Source organism: Leucopleurus acutus, assembly GCF_964270905.1.
Source record: "Leucopleurus acutus genome assembly, chromosome: X".
Lineage (NCBI taxonomy): Eukaryota > Metazoa > Chordata > Mammalia > Artiodactyla > Delphinidae > Leucopleurus > Leucopleurus acutus.
Genome location: NC_139148.1, coordinates 11,940,117 through 11,964,439, shown reverse-complemented (window position 1 = coordinate 11,964,439; position 24,323 = coordinate 11,940,117). Strand labels below are relative to the sequence as shown.

Here is a 24,323-nt window from a genome sequence, read left to right as displayed (position 1 = left end):
TGTCACTAAGTAGGAAGACACCAAAGAGCTTGTCCTTGTCCTGAGTTGGCAGCCGTAGTTGCACTTCATCTGCAGTTAGGAATGTTCAAATAAACAGTGGTCAGGATCTGCTCACATCAGCTCTACAGAAGGCTGCTCTTGCCCAGGGCAGCCTGCTCACCCCAGAAATACCATTCCTGGTGCGCACGAAGGGTGCCAGATGTTCTTATGCCTTCAAGATGTCCCTGCCGACCCAGTCACCTAGGAAGAACATTCCAGTGGTGTCAACGAGCCCTCGTCTGCCAGTAAATGAAGATTGGATAAGTGCACTTTTAAATCAGAAGTTACATCCTGAGTCATTCATACATCGTTGGCCATTACTAATCAGGGTTACAAATTAGCAGCAGATTTAGACTGAGAGCCTAATGAAAGCTATAAAAAGCAAGGTATCACCTTCAGTAAAGGTGAGCGGACACTTTACATACCATTATAATCACTTCTGTGACTGTCAAGGCTTGTCCTTTTAGGATATAAGAAGCCTTTCCCCAGGAACACGTAACAGATTTTTTTTCTAACCACAGTGAGAAAACACAGGACAGCTTCAGAGAGCTTCAGAGGCTCTTGCCTGTTGCATTAAAAACTGAGCTCCTGTGGATATAAATGAAGTGGATATTGGTATTTTAAAAACTGGCACCGGCACATAAAGAGCTACACTGTTGAGAGCTACGAACACCATACTTTATTTTGCCCGAAGCACAAATCTTTTGGATCATGTGGCTTTTGAACAGTTTGACCAAACTCACACTAAAATGTGATGAGTAAATTTGATGTCAGGTAGAATTCTGATTACTTGAAGCTTCGTTAAGAATTGTCCTGTGGTCAGGTATAGGTACTCCAAGAGAGATAAGCATTAAAAGCTTTCCACTCTGATGGGCTCTAAATCATGGATGGGGATGACTTTGTAAAGAAGGGGCATGTTGTGATGTTCTGACCGCAGGGAGTCCTTTTCACCATGTGTTGCAGGCCACGGGCCGTTGAGTGTATACCCTTAGTAAAACGAGATGAGGACATGGTCAGAGCCAGCCGTTGCTGGAAGGACTCCCGCACTGGCCTTTGGGGAACTGGGAGGATTTTCCAGGAAGGTATTTATGCCACTGTAGTTCAGTTGAGCTCAGCAGATGTGTACTGAGGGATACCTATGTGCAAGACTCTGTGAAGATGTAAGGGAAAAAGAGGAAAAAAATCAGAGAGCTGGAGGTGCACCATTGGAGGAACAGACACATCCACTGGTAACACGAGTATGCTCTGCTGAGTCACTGGGCTAGTAAACACGGCGGGATTAGGGGAGGGCAGAACAGATGGGGGGCTCAGCCCAGTCTGGAAGCGTCAGGAGAAGCAGGCCTGAATCTAGGAGCAAACTGGCCTGGCAAAGGGTGGAAAGAGTCTAGACAGTGTGAAGGAGACAGCATGAGTGAAAGCGATTCTGTTCGTAGGTGTCAGAGTTGTCCAGTGGAATAACTCAGTACTTTTAGGAGGCCTTCAAAACGTATGTCCATTGTTTGAAGCATGAAAATTGTTAATCATCTTTACCGTGTAAAACTTTCGTGGTAATTTGGTAATTTCTCTCTCTCTTTTTTTGTTTAACTTGTCAATTTCATTCTCTTGTGTCTTTAAGAAAATCATGAATATACTGATGATGTTTCTCCTGGTGTTATTGCTCTTCTGCCTCCTCTGCCTTTTCTCTCCCTCTCTGCATGACCCAAACCAAAACAGTGCAAAATTCCAAAGGTACAGCTCTCACGTCACTGTCTGAAGGGGTCACCCATGTGGAGACTAGAGTGGTTCCATTTGGAACGCAACATGGGGTGATTAAACACCAGGTTCATTGACGAATAAAATAATGATAATTTGCCTCTTTTTCATGAAACCTGAAGCCCCTCATGAAGGCCCCCTTGCTCTCTTTGCTTCCATGTAGATGATCATTTTTAACATTATGGAAGGAAACCATGATGGCCCCAAATTTTCTTTTCCTGGTCCAACTATAAATAGCAATTGGAGAAATTTAAATGCTTCCTTTTAAAGGCAACCATTTTGAAACTCAGAACAGGGCCCTTTCCCACCACCTTCAGACACCTGCCTGGCTCAGTTTTCCTCACCTTTCTAGGCTCTAAGTTCCCATCATCAAACCTCTAAGAAGAGAATAAGGTTCTGATCTAAAACTCGTTGCCTTTATAAACCAAGTCAAAAGAAATTATAATTAAAAATTATATTCTAAATGAAATTCCAGAGTGTCCTCACCCAATTTAAATTCTGCTTTGCTGGGGTAGAATATGGATTTTCTTTTCCTTTGTAAGTGCAGTAGGCTGGGCTGCCTCCGCTGGACTGGTTGTGGCTCCATCAGGACTGCCAAACTGGAATTCACTCCACCCCAGTTCTCATTTGTCTCACTTAAAAAATATCCCCAAAGATAATAGGACACACATTTACTGCAATACCAGCCCTGGTTCCATGAGATTTTGTTGCACAAGCAAACCTCTGAGCCCTAGAGCAGTTACATCTGCAGGAAATCGATGTACGCGGTGAGGCCAGAACATTAACATAGTTGGGAGAACAAAGCATGTACTCATAGTTCTCCATCCTCTGAGGTGAGACGTTTGTGCCTTCTTGAAATTTAGATGCTTGTATTGGTGGCAACTCCAGACACCAGGTCTTTAGAATATCTTCCACCCAACTGTTGAAGGCTAAGAAGAATATGAAGAGGTATTCTTCTGACCAATACACAGAGAAATGTGAATTCTAATAAACTACCACTTGATACCTTTTAAGTTGACAAAAATCAGGAAGGTGGGTATTATCAAGTGCTGGGAAGGACAGGAGGAGATAGAAACTTCCTGCGTGGCCAGTGAGTGTAACTGTATTCCTTATGGAGAGCAAGCCAGCATTACTTAGTGAAGCTAGCGCTGCGTATAGGGTATGCCCCAGCCATTCCACTCATAGATATTTACTCCAGCAAAGCTTCACCAAGTAGACATATGATGGTGGTCATGAGATGATGTAGGTGGCGACCACTTAGGGAAAAGATAAGTATAATTTGGAGGTTACGTATCATGGAATATGGTACAGCTGCTAGAAGGAATGGATTATGTTTACTTACAGCTGTTTTATTAGATCTCAGGAAATAATGTGAAATAAATAAGAACAAGAAAGCGGTTTTGCACACAATACCACTTTATTTTTTAAGGCCACCTGTCTTTCTAAATAAACATACAGAGGGTAGGTTGGAAGAATGTTCATTAGGTATGCTTGACTGAGAGCCAGTGGGGGAATGGGATTGAGGCAGAGGATGATGGAGAAAAAGTACAAAATGAGGGGCTTTCATGGGTGTCTGTGACCACGTGCCATAGAAGTGGTGTATGACCACTTCATTCCCATGTACCCACGGCAGGGGTGTGTGTGTGTGTGTGTGTGTGTGTGTGTGTGTGTGTGTGTGTGTGTGTGAGAGATTGATTGATTTGTGTCCAGCAGCAGCTTTTAGGTTTTTTAGTGTAGGTGATCTCCTGTGTGGGTGATTTAAAGGATTCTAGGATGCCCTCACCCACGCCAAAAAAATTTCGGTTACATTATCTAAACTGTACCATTAGAAAGTCAATCCTACTTCCGGGAAGATGGCAGAAGAGTAAGACGTGGAGATCACCTTCCTCCCCACAGATACACCAGAAATACATCTACACGTGGAACAACTCCTACAGAACACCTACTGAACGCTGGCAGAAGACCTCAGACCTCCCAACAGGCAAGAAACCCCCCACGTACCTGGTTAGGGCAAAAGAAAATAATAAACAGAGACAAAAGGATAGGGACGGGTCCTGCACCAGCGGGAGGGAACTGTGAAGGAGGAAAAGTGTCCACACACTAGGAAGCCCCTTCGCGGGTGGAGACTGCGGGTGGCGGAGTGGGGGAGCTTCAGAGCCGCGGAGGAGAGCACAGCAACAGGGGTGCGGACGGCAAAGCGGAGAGATTCCAGCGCAGAGGATCGGTGCCGACCGGCACTCGCCAGCCGAGAGGCTTGTCTGCTCGCCCGCCGGGGCGGGCAGGGCTGGGAGCTGAGGCTCCGGCTTCAGTCGGAGCGCAGGAAGAGGACTGGGGTGGCGGCGTGAACACAGCCTGCAGGGCGTTAGTGCACCGCGGCTAGCCGGGAGGGAGTCCGGGGAAAAGTCTGGAGCTGCCGAAGAGGCAAGAGACTTTTTCTCCCCTCTTTATTTTCTGGTGCGCGAGGAGAGGGGATTAAGAACGCTGTTTAAAGGAGCTCCAGAGACGGGCGCGAGCCGCGGCTAAAAGCGTGGACCCCAGAGACGGGCATGAGACGCTAAGGCCGCTGCTGCTGCCACCAAGAAGCCTGCTGCCACCAAGAAGAGCACAGGTCACTCTCCACACCCCGCTTCCGGGGAGCCTGTGCAGCCCGCCACGGCCAGGTTCCCGGGATCCAGGGACAACTCCCCCGGGAGAACGCACGGCGCGCCTCAGGCTGGCAACGTCCCGCCGGGCCTCTGCCGCCGCAGGCCCGCCCCGCACTCCGTTACCCTCCCTACCCGCCCGCCCCAGCCTGAGTGAGCCAGAGCCCCCGAATCAGCGGCTCCTTTAACCCCGTCCTGTCTGAGCTAAGAACAGATGCCCTCCGGCGACCTACACGCACAGGCGGGGCCAAATCCAAAGCTGAGCCCCTGGGAGCTGTGAGAACAAAGAAGAGCAAGGGAAATCTCTCCCAGCAGCCTCAGAAGCAGCGGATTAAAGCTCCACAATCAACTTGATGCACCTGCATCTGTGGAATACATGAATAGACAACGAATCATCCCAAATTAAGGAGCCGTGTGGATGAAAGTCTCTTGGTGCTGCAGCCAGGAGTCAGTACTGTGCCTCTGAGGTGGGAGAGCCAACTTCAGGACACTGGTCCACAAGAGGCCTCCCAGCTGCACATAATATCAAACGGCGAAAATCTCCCAGAGATCTCCATCTCAACGCCAGCACCCAGCTTCACTCAACGACCAGCAAGCTACAGTGCTGGACATCCTATGCCAAACAACTAGCAAGACAGGAACACAACCCCACCCATTAGGAGAGAGGCTGCCCCAAATCATAATAAGTCTACAGACACCCCAAAACACACCACCAGATGTGGACCTGCCCACCAGAAAGACAAGATCCAGCCTCATCCACCAGAACACAGGCACTAGTACCCTCCACCAGGAAGCCTACACAACCCACTGAACCAACGTTAGCCACTGGGGACAGACACCAAAAACAACAGGAACTACGAACCTTCAGCCTGCAAAAAGGAGACCCCAAACACAGTAAGATAAGCAAAATGAAAAGACAGAAAAACACACAGCAGATGAAGGAGCAAGATAAAAACCCACCAGACCTAACAAATGAAGAGGAAATAGGCAGTCTACCTGAAAAAGAATTCAGAATAATGATAGTAAAGATGATCCAAAATCTTGGAAATAGAATAGACAAAATGCAAGAAACAGTTAACAAGGACCTAGAAGAACTAAAGATGAAACAAACAATGATGAACAACACAATAAATGAAAAGAAAAATATTCTAGAAGGGATCAATAGCAGAATAACTGAGGCAGAAGAACGGATAAGTGACCTGGAAGATAAAATAGTGGAAATAACTACTGCAGAGCAGAACAAAGAAAAAAGAATGAAAGGAACTGAGGACAGTCTCAGAGACCTCTGGGACAACATTAAACACACCAACATTCGAATTATAGGGGTCCCAGAAGAAGAAGAGAAAAAGAAAGGGACTGAGAAAATATTTGAAGAGATTATAGTTGAAAACTTCCCTAATATGGGCAAGGAAATAGTTAATCAAGTCCAGGAAGCACAGAGAATCCCATACAGGATAAATCCAAGGAGAAATACACCAAGACACATATTAATCAAACTGTCAAAAATTAAATACAAAGAAAGCATATTAAAAGCAGCAAGGGAAAAACAACAAATAACACACAAGGGAATCCCCATAAGGTTAACAGCTGATCTTTCAGCAGAAACTCTGCAAGCCAGAAGGGAGTGGCAGGACATATTGAAAGTGTTGAAGGAGAAAAACCTGCAACCAAGATTACTCTACCCAGCAAGGATCTCATTCAGATTTGATGGAGAAATTAAAACCTTTACAGACAAGCAAAAGCTGAGAGAGTTCAGCACCACCAAACCAACTCTACAACAACTACTAAAGGAACTTCTCTAGGCAAGAAACACAAAAGAAAGAAAAGACCTACGATAACGAACCCAAAACAATTAAGAAAATGGGAATGGGAACATACATATCGATAATTACCTTAAATGTAAATGGACTAAATGCTCCCACCAAAAGACACAGATTGGCTGAATGGATACAAAAACAAGACGCATATATTTGCTGTCTACAAGAGACCCACTTCAGACCTAGAGACACATACAGACTGAAAGTAAGGGGATGGAAAAAGGTATTTCATGCAAATGGAAACCAAAAGAAAGCTGGAGTAGCAATTCTCATATCAGACAAAATAGACTTTAAAATAAAGACTATTAGAAGAGACAAAGAAGGACACTACATAATGATCAAGGGATCGATCCAAGAAGAAGATATGACCATTGTAAATATTTATGCACCCAACATAGGAGCACCTCAATACATAAGGCAAATACTAACAGCCATAAAAGGGGAAATCGACAGTAACGCATTCATAGTAGGGGACTTTAACACCCCACTTTCACCAGTGGACAGATCATCCAAAATGAAAATAAATAAGGAAACACAAGCTTTAAATGATACATTAAACAAGATGGACTTAATTGGTATTTATAGGACATTCCATCCAAAAACAACAGAATACACATTTTTCTCAAGTGCTCATGGAACATTCTCCAGGATAGATCATATCTTGGGTCACAAATCAAGCCTTGGTAAATTTAAGAAAATTGAAATTGTATCAAGTATCTTTTCCGACCACAACGCTATGAGACTAGATATCAATTACAGGAAAAGATCTGTAAAAAATACAAACACATGGAGGCTAAACAATACACTACTTAATAACGAAGTGATCACTGAAGAAATCAAAGAGGAAATCAAAAAATACCTAGAAACAAATGACAATGGAGACACGACGACTCAAAATCTATGGGATACAGCAAAAGCAGTTCTAAGTGGGAAGTTTATAGCAATACAATCCTACCTTAAGAAACAGGAAACATCTCGAATAAACAACCTAATCTTGCACCTAAAGCAATTAGAGAAACAAGAACAAAGAAACCCCAAAGCTAGCAGAAGGAAAGAAATCATAAAAATCAGATGAGAAATAAATGAAAAAGAAATGAAGGAAACGGTAGCAAAGATCAATAAAACTAAAAGCTGGTTCTTTGAAAGGATAAACAAAATTGATAAACCATTAGCCAGACTCATCAAGAAAAAAAGGGAGAAGACTGAAATCAATAGAATTAGAAATGAAAAAGGAAAAGTAACAACTGACACTGCAGAAATACAAAAGATCATGAGAGATTACTACAAGCAACTCTATGCCAATAAAATGGACAACCTGGAAGAAATGGACAAATTCTTAGAAAGGCACAACCTGCCAAGACTGAATCAGGAAGAAATAGAAAATATGAACAGACCAGTCACAAACACTGAAATTGAAACTGTGATTAAAAATCTTCCAACAAGCAAAAGCCCAGGACCAGATGGCTTCACAGGCGAATTCTATCAAACATTTAGAGAAGAGCTAACACCTATCCTTCTCAAACTCTTCCAAAATATAGCAGAGAGAGGAACACTCCCAAACTCATTCTACGAGGGCACCATCACCCTGATACCAAAACCAGACAAGGATGTCACAAAGGAAGAAAACTACAGGCCAATATCACTGATGAACATAGATGCAAAAATCCTCAACAAAATACTAGCAAACAGAATCCAACAGCACATTAAACGGATCATACACCATGATCAAGTGGGGTTTATTCCAGGAATGCAAGGATTCTTCAATATACGCAAATCAGTCAACGTGATACACCATATTAACAAATTGAAGGAGAAAAACCATATGACCATCTCAATAGATTCAGAGAAAGCTTTCGACAAAATGCAAGAGGGAGGAGATATGGGAACATACGTGTATATATAACTGATTCATTTTGTTGTGAAGCTGAAACTAACATACCATTGTAAAGCAATTATACTCCAATAAAGATGTTAAAATGAAAAAAAAAAAAGAAAAGAAAGTCAATCCTTTGACAGTACTATAGATGGAAAAGAGCATGGACTATGGAGTCCAGTAGACCCGGGTCCACATTGCAGCTCTGTTGTTTAATACCTCTGTGGCCTTAGGAAAGTTTATTTTAGCACCTTTATTTCCTCATCTGCTGAATAGGGAGAATGACGCATAGTGCATGGTGTATAATGTGCCTAGCAACCAAGAGTGTAATTCATAAATATTTGTTCCCTTTCCCTTATCTGTCTCCGTTTCTGCTCCCACATTCCCTTTTTATCATTAGACTTTACTGACAGTAAATCTCTAGAATTTCTTGGGATGAGAAATGAAAATGGCTGACATCTTTTGTAGGTTTACAAGGTACCAAATTCTAAGTCAGAGCTGTCCAGTGAAAATACAATGGGAGCCGTATGTCATTTCAGATTTTCAGTAGACACACTCAAAAAGTAAAAACAAACAGCTGAAATTAATTTTAATAGTATACTTTAGCCAATTATCCAAAAATATTATCATTTCAATATATAATCAATGTAAAATTATAATGAGATTTTTAATATTTTTTGTACCAAGTCTTTAAAATCCACTGTGTCTTTTTTTATTTTTTTTTACACTCATAGCACATCTCAATTCACACTCGCCACATCTGCTGTGCTCCGTAGTCACAAATGGGTAATGGGAACTGTATTGGACAGTGAAGTTCTGAGTGTTTTACCTGTATCGGTTCTTTTACTCGTGATTTCACTTGGGTTCTCTGGAAAACAGAGCCTAAGGCAGGGCACCCCCGGGCAGTGAGAGTGAGGGAGAGGAGGGGAAGCAAGACAGATGCTTGCTGGCACAGGAGGCCTGTTCAGAAAACTGGGGCTCAGGACTTTCTAACGAAGGAAGAAACAGGAAGAATTTTTCTGTCATCCTACACCTTCCATCCTTCTTTGGCCAAAGTCAGCGTGTGGACGCTAATTCCCTGCCCTTCTTGATTGTGTCACCAGCCCCCTGCGGCAGCCTCTGTGGAGGCCACACACCACATCTGGTGGCTCGGATCTTCACTCCTGTCCAGGCGTGGAGGTCTGTCAGGCTCTGGAGCTCCTGTAGCTCCCGCCACTCTGGGGGGGTGATGGAAGCCATTCAGAACTTGACAGTCAGCCAGGAGGGGCCGAGGCGGCAGCAGCCATGGCACCTAGGGGTCTCCGTAAGTGGCCGAGGCCTCAGAAGCCAGGGAAGCTGACTGTGTCGAGTCAGATTCTCACGACAGCCTGATGAGGGAGAGAACTGAGGCATCGCGAGATGAGCCACTTGCCCAGGGTTATGCATCTAGTGAGTGACAGAGCTGGCCTTCTAGCTGGATGTCTGGCCCCTGACTCTGTGCTCTTAACCACAAGCCTACACACGTCCTTACCAGTTCAGCACAACCCAATAGAAATGAGATTTTCTGCTGAGAGCGGGTTTCCTTCCCATGGAAACTTTAAAGACAGAGAGGGCCTAAGAGGAGAGATGGACGTTGACAAGGGAATTCTTGACCCGTCAGTCATTTTGCTAAGGAGCTGACCCCTTCCTCCTCGCCCAGGAATTCATGAACAATCCCCTGCCCTGGATGGGGGATAAGTGCCAACCCTTCCCTAGGTCTCCAGCCCTTCAGCAGACTTGTCAACTCTTCGGTTTCTCAGAATTGTTGCTGAGTAGCAGGGAACTTACACTCTTCTTATTTCTGGGTAGAAGGGAGACCCATATCTGATACTTTTGGAACCTATTTGTACACTTACTTCAGTCAGATGGCTTGGTGTAGTAAGTTTGGGGTCCTGGGGGTTGATAAGGAAGAGACAGGTTCCTGAGAGGCAGTAACACACAGGCTCTGTTTAGGTGGTGCTTCGACGGGGTGGCATGAGAAGGGAGTCCATCACGGTCAGAGACCTTCCAGAGACAGTGGCGCAAGGCCACCACCCAGAAGGGGGCTAGGATGAGGGAGCTCCCTGGGGAGTCAGAGGAATTGGAGAGGGGGCTTACGTGTTTAGGTGATGTCACTCAGCAACAGGGTGGAGAGTCTCTGGGTCAGAGAGCTCCAAAAGGCAACTGCAGTGCGGGGTCTTTTGTAGCTGGAGAGTTCGTCCTTATTTGCGGCAGATGTTGGGGGCAGTTCCACAGGATATGTAAAGTAGGTAGGCTCTAAGTGGCTAAAAATGTGTTTCTTTGGAATATATTTAAAGTGATTGGATGTGTGAAAATTTGAGTTGGGCTCCAGTGGGCTTTGAGCTGAAGGTCCTAGCTTGCTGTGAAGAAGTAAAGAAGATGGGTGCCCTTTTTACTTCATACACAGGGGCCACGTCAGGCCCATTTATATAACAGCTGGACAGGAAGCTTTCCATTCATTCACCTCTTTCATTGCTGTTATGAGCTATTAAGATGTGAGTGAAGTTCTTAGGGAAGCAAGAGTCTAGAATTCCTGATAGTATGAGATGCTTTTCCAACCAGGCAAGACCTACTCTCCCTTTTTCTTCTGGCATGATTTGAATCAGAGCGTCAGGCAGCAGTAGACGTGAGAGAGCAGCTCTCCACCTCCGCCACGTTGTAGATGAGAACGCGGCAACTCAGCTGGGCCAAAGGTCACGCATCTCGTTGTGGAAAGAACCCAGACCGAAACTCAGGTCTCCTGAGTTTTGTCCCATTTGATGTGCACAGTAGCCCTGCCTTATCACACCATTCAGCCCTTGTACGTAAACTTGCCGAGTATGTCTCTCTCCAGTTTGGGAATGCCTTAGCTCATTTTCATGGAAGGAAGCTTCAGAATGAACCTCCATCTCTTTCTACACCAAAAGGGTACCTTCAGCCACTTACTTGTCTTCAGATGCCTCGACTGTGTCAGAACATCCTGCGGACAGTCACATAGGAGAAGCCTTGTGCCATAATAGATTGCCCCTTAGACATGAAATTGAAGGTTCAGGTCTACACAATCGTCTGTCCCCAGAGCCCTGTGAAATCATGTCTTTGCCAAATAGTCTCCCGTGTCGATGCACTTTCTTACAAGAACTCTTAAAGACCCTTAGCAAATACCAAGCGCAACTATTAGAGATTAAAAGTGTTATAAAGCCCTGTAAGGAATATTCTAGCATCTGTTACTAGATTTACTGACTCAGCCTTGAAAAACATTACCCATGGATGGGAGATAAACGACCGGAAGGCTCCCAGTTGGCATATTTGGGGGTCATTTGTGATTTTATTGTACTGTTGCCTTTGTAGGATTATGGATGAATTATTCATATAAGGGATGGGCATTTGTTCTTTCTCTGGTTTTAATTTTCCAAAAAAAAATTGAACATCTGTAACCCAATTTCAGGCGAGGATGCTGACTCAAAGGGTGAAGAAATCAAAGTCTCTACTTTCACAATTAACATGTCTCTGATTAAATTTCAGGCCCATGAGTCCTGTCAGCATCTTTATTCCCTCCCCCCTTAGCTCTTCTCTCCTCACTACCTGTACCCCAAATACAAGGTGAGAAGAGAGGGACTCAAGTGTTACTATTGATTAAAATGCTTCTTGAAAAAGGATACTCTTGAGACTAGACTGTAGAATAATTTGGCTAAAATGTCCACAATTTCTGGTCAGCTGGACAGCTTGATGGTCAAGATTTTCCGCAATCCTTTATGGCTGATAGAAGTTAAAAATGTGGTCTGACCTAGAGGGGTGGGATAGGGAGGGTGGGAGGGAGGGAGACGCAAGAGGGAAGAGACATGGGAACATATGTATATGTATAACCGATTCACTTTGTTATAAAGCAGAAACTAACACACCATTGTAAAGCAGTTATACTCCAATAAAGATGGAAAAAAAAAAAATGTGGTGTGGCCCTCTCTAGCTCTCACCCTATACAGAATCATTGGCATTTGGCACAAGAGTTTCTTGTCTTCTTTTTGCGTAGCACTTCATGTATATGTCTAAATGTGATTACAGGGTTTTAATCCTTCCCGTAATGCCTTTGGCACTGAGGATGGAGACTGATCTCTCCCGATCCTTATCAGAATTCTTTAAAATAATCAAGAATTCAGAAATCAGAGTGCTTTGGATTGGAGACAGAAGACATTTACCCTTGGGTTGAAGAGCATCAGCCTATTGTCAACAAGAGTTGGAACTTGGCTTTAAATAACGTGGTAAATCTACTTTTCATTTCCTCAAACAGTAAGATCTCCCGAAGAAAGGGGAAGGTATGGTTCTCCACACTGGGACCATGGATCTGCCAGTGAGTTTCTTGAGTGTGTGCAGAGGTGTAAGTGGTGGAGAGAATGGGTCTGTGAGAGCAGGAAAGTGGCGGCAGGAAGGTGAGATTGGGAAGCCCCGTGGGCCATGGCCTGGGTGATGCCCAGAACTCCTATGGACTAGATCGTCCTCTCTTAGTTGAGTCTCCTGAGCTCGTCAGTGAAGTTTTTTCCACTGAGCCTCTTTTTTTGTGATTGGCAGAAAGAGAACCTACCCAAAATAGACGCAAGTATAGGTGCGAACTTAGCGATACAGAAGATGGTCAACAACTGAGGAAAAGAGAAGAATGAGTCAACTGGGACAATTGGTTAAACATTCATAAAAAGAAACCAGTTTTGCTCATGATCCCATCCCTCGTAGGAAAATAAATTTGACGTAGATCAAAGAATTAAATGTTAAAAAATTTGAACTAGAAAAAGGCAAACATTTAACATGATCTTTGCTTGGGAAAGACTTTCGAAGTTTAAAAGCATTGGAAGGAAAAGGTTTTTCCAACAAATAGTATTAAGGACAAATAGCTTGAATTTATTTTTAAGAAACCCTCTCATATAAATTGAGAAGAGAAGCGCCAAACTCCCTTAACCCCACACGCTGCAGTTCTCTGCCCCCTCTCTGAGTCACACTGCACAGAAGATTTGTCGGCACGTGTTCTCTCCACTTCCCCACCTCGTCGAGGCCCTCTGCCTGGCGGCCACCCCCATCAGTGCACTGAGTCACTACTCCATGTGGCCAAACCTAGAGGTCTTTGTTTTCCTTCCTTCGCACGGGTTGCACGCTTCCTCCTCCACACTGTCTTTCCTTCCTTTGGCTTCTTGTGTCTCTGGATGCTCTTTGCTCCTTCTCAGTGTCACTTCTCAGGTAGGTACCATTTCCTCTACTAGACCCCTAAACACCCAGCTTCCCTGGATCTCAGTCCTGAGTCCTCTTCTCTCATCGAGTGTCGTCTCCCTGGATGATCTCGCCCATCCCATGGACTTAGATATCATTTATAGTCTTACAACTCCCACATTTATTTTATATTTTTATCGGATTGTAATTTATATGTAACATGTTAGTTTCAGGTGTACAACACAGCGGTTTGATATTTGTATATTGTGAAATAATCACCACAATACACAGTAAGCCTAGTTAACATCCGTCACCATACAGAATTACAGAATTTTGTGTGTGTGGTAAGGCTTTTTATTCTCTTGGTCAGTTTCAAATGTCTCCCACTTTCGAACGACTCCCACATTCATACCTATAGCACAAGCCTCACCTCTGAGCTCTGTGTGGACTCATATATTCAGCTACCTACTTGCCATCTCCATTTGCATGGTTCCCAGGCACGTCGACTTTAAAATGGCAAAAGTTGAAGTCTTGCTTCCCTACCCACACCTGCCTTGACAGCAAACACACACAAACTCGTTTCCCTTCCAGGCTTCTCCGTCTGAATGAGTGAATGGTACCACCACTCACTGCTCAGAGTGGAAACATGGCAGTCATCCTTATTCCATCTCCTCCCCTACCTACATCTAGTCCGAAATATATTTTAAATCTACTTCTCTCCCATCCCCTGCCCAGCCTTGGCCAGGCCCACTGCAGCAGCTTCTTCAGGGGTCTCCCCTCTCTTATTTACTCCCTTCCAGCTCTCCACATAGCAGCTCAAGACATCTCTTCACGATAAAAATTGGATCAATGTGTTCCCATTGTACTTTAAAGAAATCCTGCCTGGGTCTTTTCTAACTCTCTAAACTCATCTCATGCCATTCTCTGCAGCCTCCTCCTGCTGTCTGCACGTGGTTCTCCTGTCAGTGTCCAGATCCTCCAGGCTCTTCACTGCCTCAGGGCCTTTGCACATGCTGTGCTCCATTCCCTGCCCAGAAACCTCTTACCCCCAACTCTTCTCATTCGATGCCTTCCATTCCTCTCCCATTTTATTTTCTCCCCTCTGCCTTGTTTATTTCACTTACGGCATGTGTAATTTTATATTTAATTTGTTAAATTGTCTTCCTTACTAGGAAGTAGACCACAGAGGCTGAGCAGATCTGTTATTCACCGATATACATATCCAATGACTAGACTCTCAGTCAGTATTTCTTAAATGAGGGAGCTAAGTAATGAATGAAAACATAAATAGGTTAATGAGCGGATATTTTATAAAACGGGAAATACAAGCGGCCAAATTAATACACATGAAACATACAGAATAGTGCCTGGGGCTTCCCTGGTGGCGCAGTGGTTAAGAATCCACCTGCCAGTGCAGGGGACACGGAGCCCTGGTCCGGGAAGACACCACACGCTGCGGAGCAACTAAGCCCGTGTGCCACAACTACTGAGCCTGCGCTCTAGAGCCGCGAGCCGCAACTACTGAGCCCATGTGCTGCAACTACTGAAACCCACGTGCCTAGAGCCCGTGCTCTGCAACAAGAGAAGCCACCGCAATGAGAAGCCCGCGTACCACAGGAGTAGCCCCCGCTCACCGCAACTAGAGAAGAGCCCGCGCGCAGTGACAAAGACCCAACACAGCCAAAAATAAAATAAATAAATTAATTAAAAAAGAATCGTGCCTGGTATATACTAAGCCCTCAATATATTTAGTTATTGTTATTCTTGTGTTAATAATATTTAGTAGCACTTGTTAAAATAATAATATCACCCAAACTAATAGTCAAATTAAAAGAGTAACGAGATAGTGATTTCTGCTTCTTAAATAAGCTAAGATTAAAAAAAGATAAGATGGTCACTTATTTGATGAGATGGGCACTTTTTACAGGTAATTACCAACTGATATGACCAAAAACAATTTGGATGAAAGCATTTCAGTTAGTGTAACAATTGGTAAAAGTGATCTTTTTGTTCAGAAACATGCTGCTAGACACTGGTTGTTCAAATATTGGTGTCTGTACTGTGGAGGTTGTGCCTTTAAACTTTTTTCAGGTTAAATTTTTTCCTGATATTTTTTCTTTTTGTCTGTTTTTTCAGGCATTTCCAGGTATGTTTTTTTCTTTTCCTTTTTTCCCCCCCAGCAATTAATCCCTCTATTCTATTTTTGGACAAGGATGTATTGGGGAAAAAAAATTTAATGTGTAACAACAGGGAATTTGTTGGAATGAGTTAACTTTCTAACAATAGGAGATTAGATGAGTGAAAAAAAGCCACTATTTGGAGCACCTAATGAGTTGGAAAACGGCCCTGTGGTATAGCAAAATTACAGAGACCAGAAAAGCCAATGACTAGCGGTAGACTTGTTCAGGAAAATTGCTGTTCAGTCATGTCATCGTGTTGACCAGCCTAGCTCACTTTTAGCCACATTGCATTTGGCCATAAACCTGTAGATATCTCAAGAGCCCTATTAAAATGTCTGGACTTTTAGATGTACAATTTCAGTGTGAAGGAAAAAAATAGAAATGTGGTCAAAATTTTATGTGCAAAGATATTCATCAAAAGTTAACAGTGGGGGCTTCCCTGGTGGCACAGTGGTTGAGAGTCCGCCTGCCGATGCAGGGGACATGGGTTCGTGCCCCGGTCCGGGAGGATCCCACATGCCGCGGAGCGCCTGGGCCTGTGAGCCATGGCTGTTGAGCCTGTGCGTCCGTAGCCTGTGCTCAGCAACGGGAGAGGCCACAACAGTGAGAGGCCCGCGTACCGCAAAAAAAAAAAAAAAAAAAAGTTAACAGTGATGCCAAAGAACAACTGTAAAACGAAATGCCCAACGTTAGGGGCATGATCCAACATGAGAGTAAGGATCCAGGAATAGGTATACGCACTGTTTCTTTCTTTTATACAATACTGAGGATTTGCACTTGTTACCTTAGAGTAATTTGCTTAAGCAACATCTGGTAAGATTGAGAATTCAAGTGCATTTCCTGAATAAATCACTGAATCATCAAGGGTTTTCGAAATACTTCTCAAAAAGATGTGAAAGTATTTATTACAGCTCTGACATGTAACAACTTGCTGCCCCGTGCTTTTAGGGAAGGCCAGCATGATGGCAAAATGAGCAGCATTCAGGGTAAACGGGTGGCAGTTAACCTGTGAAAGGAGCAGCAGCAAGATGAAAGAGACTTTATTTTCTTTACCATGCTTATACGTAGCAAGCAACATAGCACTCTTTTTCTTGGGAAGACGTACTAAGCCACATAGCTTCCATGTGGAAGTGATTTCATCTTCTAATTAAGATCACATTTAAGAATAAAAGCAGAGGAAGGAAACCAGGTTAACACGGGTATCATACCAAAAGCCCGGGGAAGCGGGAGGTCTTTGAAGGATAGAAGATGAAGGTAGTTCGGGTTCAGAAGGAAGTGGTTTTGTAGACCTTGTTTTTTTGTCTTGCTTGTTTTGTGGTCATTATTGGAGTGGTGTCTTAGACTCATTTAGGGTTTAATTCTGACATTTATAAAGAGAGACAGGGCTTGTCTGGGTTTGGTAGCACCCCTGTTGTTAGAGGTTAGCCAAAATTTACCCTTCACATCTCATAAAGAGTTCTATTACTTCATTTCTAGAAGGCTTGCTTACATGGTATTTGAACTGTAAGATTTTAAGCCGTTGGGCTTTTAAAATACAGACTAAAACTTTTTTTTTTTTTTTTTTTTTTTTTTTTTTTTAGCGGTACACGGGCCTCTCATTGTTGTGGCCTCTCCCGTTGCGGAGCACAGGCTCCGGACGCGCAAGCTCAGCGGCCGTGGCTCACGGGCCCAGCCGCTTTGCGGCATATGGGATCTTCCCAGACGGGAGTACGAACCCGTGTCCCCTGCATCGGCAGGCGGACTCTCAACCACTGCGCCACCAGGGAAGCCCCAGACTAAAACCTTTGAAGATAAGTTTCCCAAATGCTTTAAAGAGAGAATTAAGAAATGAGAAGAAAAGAAGGACAAGAGAGGAATAGCTTGGGATTTTAGTACCTGTGCAGGCATGTTAATCAGGACCAAAAGAAAAAGGGAAAAGAAAGTAATTCTACTGATGGAATTCAGGTGCATTAGTTCGGTACATGCTGAAACAGATTTATAGAGAAATGTTTTATTCTGGGTTGCCTTGGACCAATTTATTTTAATCCTGTGGAAATAGATAGATTGAGGACAAAAAGGAATGATTTGCTTAATTAAAGTTTCATTCTGTTTTGAGGGTCTATTAATAGTTTAATACTATACATGAAAAGAAACAAAACAGAACTCAGGAAAGAGTGTGCCTAATGGCGACATTTCTTTATAGTTGCAAAGCAGCAGTGTGTGTGATGGAAAAATTAAGTCCAGATTTGCTCAAAGTGCATTTGAGCCTGGCATTATCATCTCTGAGTTAAATGAACAGAATTTACATTTGCTATTCCAGCAGTTACCAAGGAAGATAAAAATTTTAAAAAGCAATACCTATTTGCTTTTCAAAAACTGTGTGTGTATGTGTGTGTATATATATCCATACATATATGTATACACACACTCATGGGAACAGCTTTCAAACTGAATTTTATCTCAGGATGGATTAACTGAAATAGAATAATGTACATATAGGTTTTGGGTAGTTGCTTATTCAAGACGTGTTATATTGAAACCGTCAATGATCTGATTTTCAGTACAAAAAGGAGAGTAGAATCCGAATTCTGTTTTTGGCTATAGATGTTGTGAAAAACACCTTCAAAATGAATTTCATATTTCCCTGTAGCCCTTTTCACACTGTAAGGCAGTAGGATATATTTGTGGCTTTATAATGTCTCTCGTTGGTTTGTTTACAATTTTGTAAACGAATATGTAAGTACAGAATTCTGTGTCTGTGTGTGCATACGCATATCTGTGTCCTTGCAGCATTAGAGAGAGAGGTTACTCTTTTGGGGACAATATGGATTAGGTTGAGAAGCTAGAGGCAGGAAGAAAAGAGCTCACCAGGAGGGCAAAACTGATGGCCGAGCTTGAGGGCAAGAGTAGTGCAGTTAGCCAGCAGCCCCCTATTCACTCCCCACAGCCCTCATGGCTCTCCCTTGCCCCAGCCACGTTCTCACTTCTCTACAGCTCTAGTCTGAGAAATCAGAAGGGAATTTACAATATTAAAAAGTGGAGGAAGACATTAAAATTTTCTGACTTCAGATTTCAGAAGCAGAAATACACTTCAACATCAGTGAAGTCCCAACACCAGATTTTCAGATTGAGTGAACTAAGCCCAGAAGAAGATAAAGGCTTTGCTAGTCAGCAGGAAAAGCAATACCAGCATCAGAGGCTCCTGGTTTCCAGGTTGGAATGATTTTTATGACTACATTCTGGGAGAATTCTAGTAAAAGTTAAACCGAGAGCCTCTTTTTGATTCATGTCCTTGCTGTAGGCAGGGATACTGCAGCGGCCCTGGAGGCAGAGGTTGGGAAAGATGTTTGAACCTTCTTTTTCTGGAAGAGAGCAAAATATTGCCCAGCAAGAGGAGTCATCCGATACTAAGTGAAGTTTCCCCTTGATCTTTTTAGAAGTAATTTTAGAAGTCTTCATCAGGCAAAACCAGATCCTTTCCAGATGGTGCCTTACACACTTCATGATGCTAGAGGATCAGACCCTGCATCCCGCGGGTGCTGCCCTTGTTTCATGTGTGATCCAGGCTCTTCAGATTGATTGGGAATCTTTGGCCTCAGGTTGCCCTTGATGTCACAGGTCTTTCTGCTTTCATTTATGTATGCACAGGGGAATTTGCCTTTCCAGCTTTTGGAGCTGTATAGATGCAGCTTGTCCTCCTAAGCCACATAAAACCACGTACCAGACCACTTAAAGCCCAAAGCTTCTATACATGAGACTTTTACAGGAAAGGGAACAATCTTCCGATAGCATTATTTACAGTTCTCTATTCTAAAACTTAAAGTACAGACATACACTTGGGCCATACCTAATCACTTGTCCTGAAGAGAGGCATTTTGCTGCGTGTTGGTAAAGCAATTGATGAATATGCTATGTATACTATAAATAAATTAGTTATTTTTTAAAAATAAATTTGTTATTATACATGAGATTTTCCATTATGCAACATCGTTTGGTAAATATTTATTCAACACCTACTATGTGACAGGCCCTGTGCATTGGCCTCGGGTGAAAAGGGCAGATATGTCCGTGTCCTCATGGAGTTTACATAGTTATTCTCTGCCAAATGATGCCTTTATTAAGGATAGTAAATAATTCTGGGCTCTGGATTTTCTTTTGTGGTCTATTTACACATGCATGTTTTTAACGAGTGTAAGCTTTTTGTTAAAATATAACATACACAGAAAAGTGCACAAATCATGTGTACAGCTCAGAGAATTTTCACCAAGTGAACTCATCCGTGAAATCATGAAACAGAACATTGCCAGGCTCCAGAAGCCCCCTTTTAAACCCCATTCAGTGACTAACCTTCCCGAGGTAACCACTTTTCTGACTTCTGATACGATAGATTAGTTTTGCCTTGTTTTGAACTTTATAGAAGTGGAATCATATGTTATACAGTCTGTGTCTGCCTTCGTTTGTTCAACATTGTGCTTGTGAGATTCATCTGAGTTGTTGCATATAGCTGGGTTCGTTCATTCTCTTTGCTGTATTGTAGTCCCTTGTATATATCACAGTTCATTTATCCATTCTATCATTAAAGACATTGGGAATATTTCCAGCTTGGGGCTATTGCTGACAGTGTCACCATCAAGATTTGAGTACATGTCTTCAGGTGGACATGTCTCTTGGGGACACGCCTAGTGAGTTGGAATGCTGGGTCATAGATTATGCATATATTCATCTGTACTATGTACTGCCACACAGTTTTCTCAAGTGTTTATATCAAGTGATAGTCCCACCAGCAGCGTATGAAAGTTCCAGGTAACTCCACATCCTTGCCGAATCTGGCGTTATGTACTTTTTCATCTCTGTGTGTTTTTTAAGTTAAAAAAAATAAGTAGAACAGAACCACTGGGACTTTGTGGTAAACAATGAAACATCATAAAGTTTATGGCAACAGTGATAATCCCTCAGATTTTGGTCTGTGCCAGTGATTCAGAATGGTGTTATATTGAATTACAAACTCTGCTGAACTGTTGATCGAATCAAAGCCACTGTTTACAATGGAAAATCCTGCAAAAGTGGGTCTTTCTTACATTTTGAGCTGTGGCTTTTTCAGGCCAGCAGCGTTGGACCACCTTTTTATGCAAGAGGGCCAAGTTAGAACAAATAAAAATATTTACAGGCTGCCCTCTTTGAATTTCAAAATAGACATGGCTTTATTGAGACCTGGGGAAGAATGATGCATCTGATGTGCATTAACCTACCATATTCAGTAGAAGGGTAGAAGTGAGAAAGTTGGAGCAGCTATTAGGCAGTAAACTATTGACATTGGATCATATTTGAGAAATGGCTGTAGGGAGACAGCTGTCATCTGGAAATTAGCTTGTCAAGCTAGGAGGGCTAACTTTTAGACTGCGACCCTAAGAAGGGGGCTATATTGGCAGCCCATCCTCCCTGCTTTAACAGCATCTCCCAAGGAGGAATTGTATATGTTAATGGATCCAGACTCCAGGCCCATGACAGAGGGTCCAGCTGAGGTAAAGATGAACCTTATTCTTGGAAAGATGGTGATGATTTCCTTTTTCTTTGCAGTCCAAGAGTTACACTGACACACCAACTTTATATTTGGACTTCAGATTGGGCCAAGGAGCAAAGCATTCCCAGCCTATTCCTAAAGGTATGATGGGCTCTGCAGTTTAGTGATCATTTCAGGGGGAAAAAAACCCACAAGGGGCTGCTTTCTCTGGAATGGACTTGTTTCTGAACCTCAACACAAAGTTCTATGAACCTTGTTTACGTTTAATTATGTTTAAATTAGCAAATACTGCTTGAGCTTTTCAGGTTAAGAAAATCAAGAGGAATTCATAGAATGTTAGGGCTGAACCGTTGGGGCCGCCCCTCATTTTATCATTGTGAACGCTGAGACCCAACACATGCGCTCCCTGCTCAAGGCCACGTGAGGACTCGCTGGACACGGCAGGACGTTTACCCAGGTCTCCTGACTTCTGGGCCACCTTTGACTCACAGAGTTCTGGAGGGCAATCCAGTCTGTGTTAGTTATGAACAAGTGCATTCTTGATTGAGGTACAGCTTTGGTTATGGAGGATTTACTTTTAAGTCGTCGTTTAAATCCAAAGAACAGAAAACTCCCAAGTGTTTAAGGCCAGTTTTATTTTTAAAAATGGCCACCCCTGAGGTCATTAGGCATCAACCTCGGGCCCATTGTTTTCTTCTTTGGTTTCTTTCGTTCTGGGCATTTTTAAGTACAGGAAGATTTTTTACATGAATGCATATGCCTACCTTCATACATAATTTTTATAACAATAAATGTGATAGCACGTGTGCTTGAAGTTTTAGTGCTGTGGATTTTTCTTTTACTTTCGAGTTTGCTTTCCTCTAAACCCTTTCCGTCTCTCATCCACCCATAGCAGTATCCTCCCTGTATATCCCAGATCTGCAGTAGATGCCAGATATATCCTTGAATTAGATCTTACAGTGTTTTTCTCGACACTTACTCTTCTCCACTTTCATTTATGTGCATGTAAATATACACACATACAGGGTTATCTTGTCCTTGTTTTACTAAAATGGAATCATACCAGAAATAGATTTTTTGCATCTTGCTTTTGTGACCAGACAATACCTCATGGAAGTTCCTCCGAGTCTGCTCGTATGGCTTGGTTGAACGGCGACGTTCTACGCCATGGGTTGACTACGATGCATTTAGCTCTTCCCTGTCAGCGGGTGCTCCCCTTGTTCCCTGCGCCTGGCTACTGCACAGTGGTCTGCAGTTTCTCCATGACCCCACCAACACTTGCGTGTGTGGTTCATGTTAATTTTGACTCTGCACTCCGCTGCCACCCTATATATTGCCTCATAAGAGAATGTGTATCTGTCAGTTTACAAAGCTGTACTTCTAGATTATTTTGTCATTACGAATTTTAAACCTGAGATTTGTTTTCAAAAATGTTTTGGAATGCATACAAAAACAAGTAGCTTAGAAATGCATGTATATCACTGAGTCGCTCTAAACCCACTTTAAACGAGTCTGTTATAAACCCAGTTATGCAGAAGAACCTTTCTTTTCCAATATGTCACTTCCAGTTACAGTGTGTTCTCCCCCGCACCGTGCCCTCACCCCCCGTATACAGTCATACACGCCTTCATTGCGTTAGGTGACAAGTCTAACGTTTGAGGCTTCCCTGTCCAGTGCCAGACAAACAGTTAATTCAGGTATTATAAAGCACTTATTATTTACAGACTCAATAGTACTGGCTGCCTGTAATCCAACATACTGGCTAGTAAAATTATACTGTACAAGTTTTATTATCAAACCATTCAAGTCAAGCTCACCTTTTGTCTTTTTATTTTTTATCCGCCTTTCCAGGTCAAATGCCAGTATAAAATTCAAGGACTGTCTAAATTCATTTTATTTGAGTGCTTTGTTGCATCAAATATTCCTTGAAATGTGTAGCCCATTGGCTGGGTCCTGATCGTGTTTTGTTTATAATATTTTGATTGTTTTGCTAGTCATGGTAAAGGGATTTGACGTGGATGTCTGGGTTTTGTTTGGCTTTTTGCATAAGCTTTGCAATCTAACTAATTTAATGTTGACTTTCTTGTATCATCACCAAACTAAAGGGATAGAAATAGAGGCATACACTGCTACCATCCCATTTCTGACACCAGAAAAAAGCATATGTCCCAAGGGACATCCAGTTAAGGGAGACTGGCAACATTTCTCATGAGTCAGACAGGTTTTATCTGAATTCCATCCCATAAATAATATTGGAATCGATTTTTACCATCTCTTTATTTCCTTTGGGCAAGGCACATTTCTGTGGGGCTGTGCTAATCTTGCGGAAAACAGATGTTTCATGCAGTGATGATTTGGAAGGCACTTGATATCAGAAATTGAGCTAGATGGTGCATCACTCACAAAGAATCCAGTCTGTTGAGTCCCTGACGGTACCAGATTCCTCTCACATTTTTCATGTTGGTTCTTGGCTAAAGTAAGAATAAGTAGTTGTGTTTCGTGTTTTGTGTTTTTTTGCAGTGACTTTTACCATCTGTTGCAAAGCAGTCTGATTTCCCTCGCTGCAAACTGATATACAGATAGCACCATGTGTTATCATTCATTGAGAAGGACATAAATCTGTATTTCTAGGAAAATATCAATCTTTGCCGAGAAACTTGCGCCTTCTGGTCCTCCTGTCCCCTTTGTCTTCTGACTGACTGCATCAAAGTTGGGCCCTCAACAGGCACTCTGTTTGTTTTCTCCATCTTCCTTCACAGTATCCCTGCTACTTGGCATTTAAAAGCATGATCTGGAGTGTTAAAAAATGGAGGATTGTTATGGTATCGAAAAACTTAATTTTGCTTCCCTCAACTTTTAACTTTTCTTTAGAGTATAGGTACATCAGTCAACAAAATTTCTTTAGAGAACGTATAGCTTATCGCATTATTCTGTGGTAAGCAGAATAATGGCCCCACGAAGATGTCCACGACCTAATCCTGGAACCTTTGAATGTGTTACCTTACATGGTATAGGGGATGCTGCAGGTGTGATTAAATTAAGGATCTTGAGATGGGGAGATTAGCCTGGGTGATCCAGGCGGGCTGATGTCATCCTAAGGATCTGTATAAATGAAAGAGGGAGATGGAAGTCAGAGTGAGAGAGAGAGATGTGACAGTCGAAGCAGATACGTACAACAAAAACTGGTTAGAACCTACTAGGCCCAAGATGGCTGAAGGTTTGACTTCCTGTCGACCTTGAGCCTCATCATGCGCTCATTGTAATACGTTAGCATGTTTATGACACACCCACAGTTGCCGTGACAGTTCCCAGGCGAACCATAAAAGGCCAGAA

At 42.9% G+C, this 24,323-nt stretch overlaps 1 protein-coding gene across 1 annotated transcript in view; it reads left to right on the top strand.

Moving 5' to 3' along the window:
- The window catches only part of PIR (pirin), a 104,737-nt gene that overhangs the window by 48,980 nt on the left and 31,434 nt on the right, over nt 1–24,323 (top strand). The window contains exon 6 of the mRNA XM_082865297.1: nt 21,047–21,131. Coding sequence (XP_082721423.1) covers nt 21,047–21,131 — 85 coding nt within the window. The remainder of the gene's footprint in view (nt 1–21,046; nt 21,132–24,323) is intronic.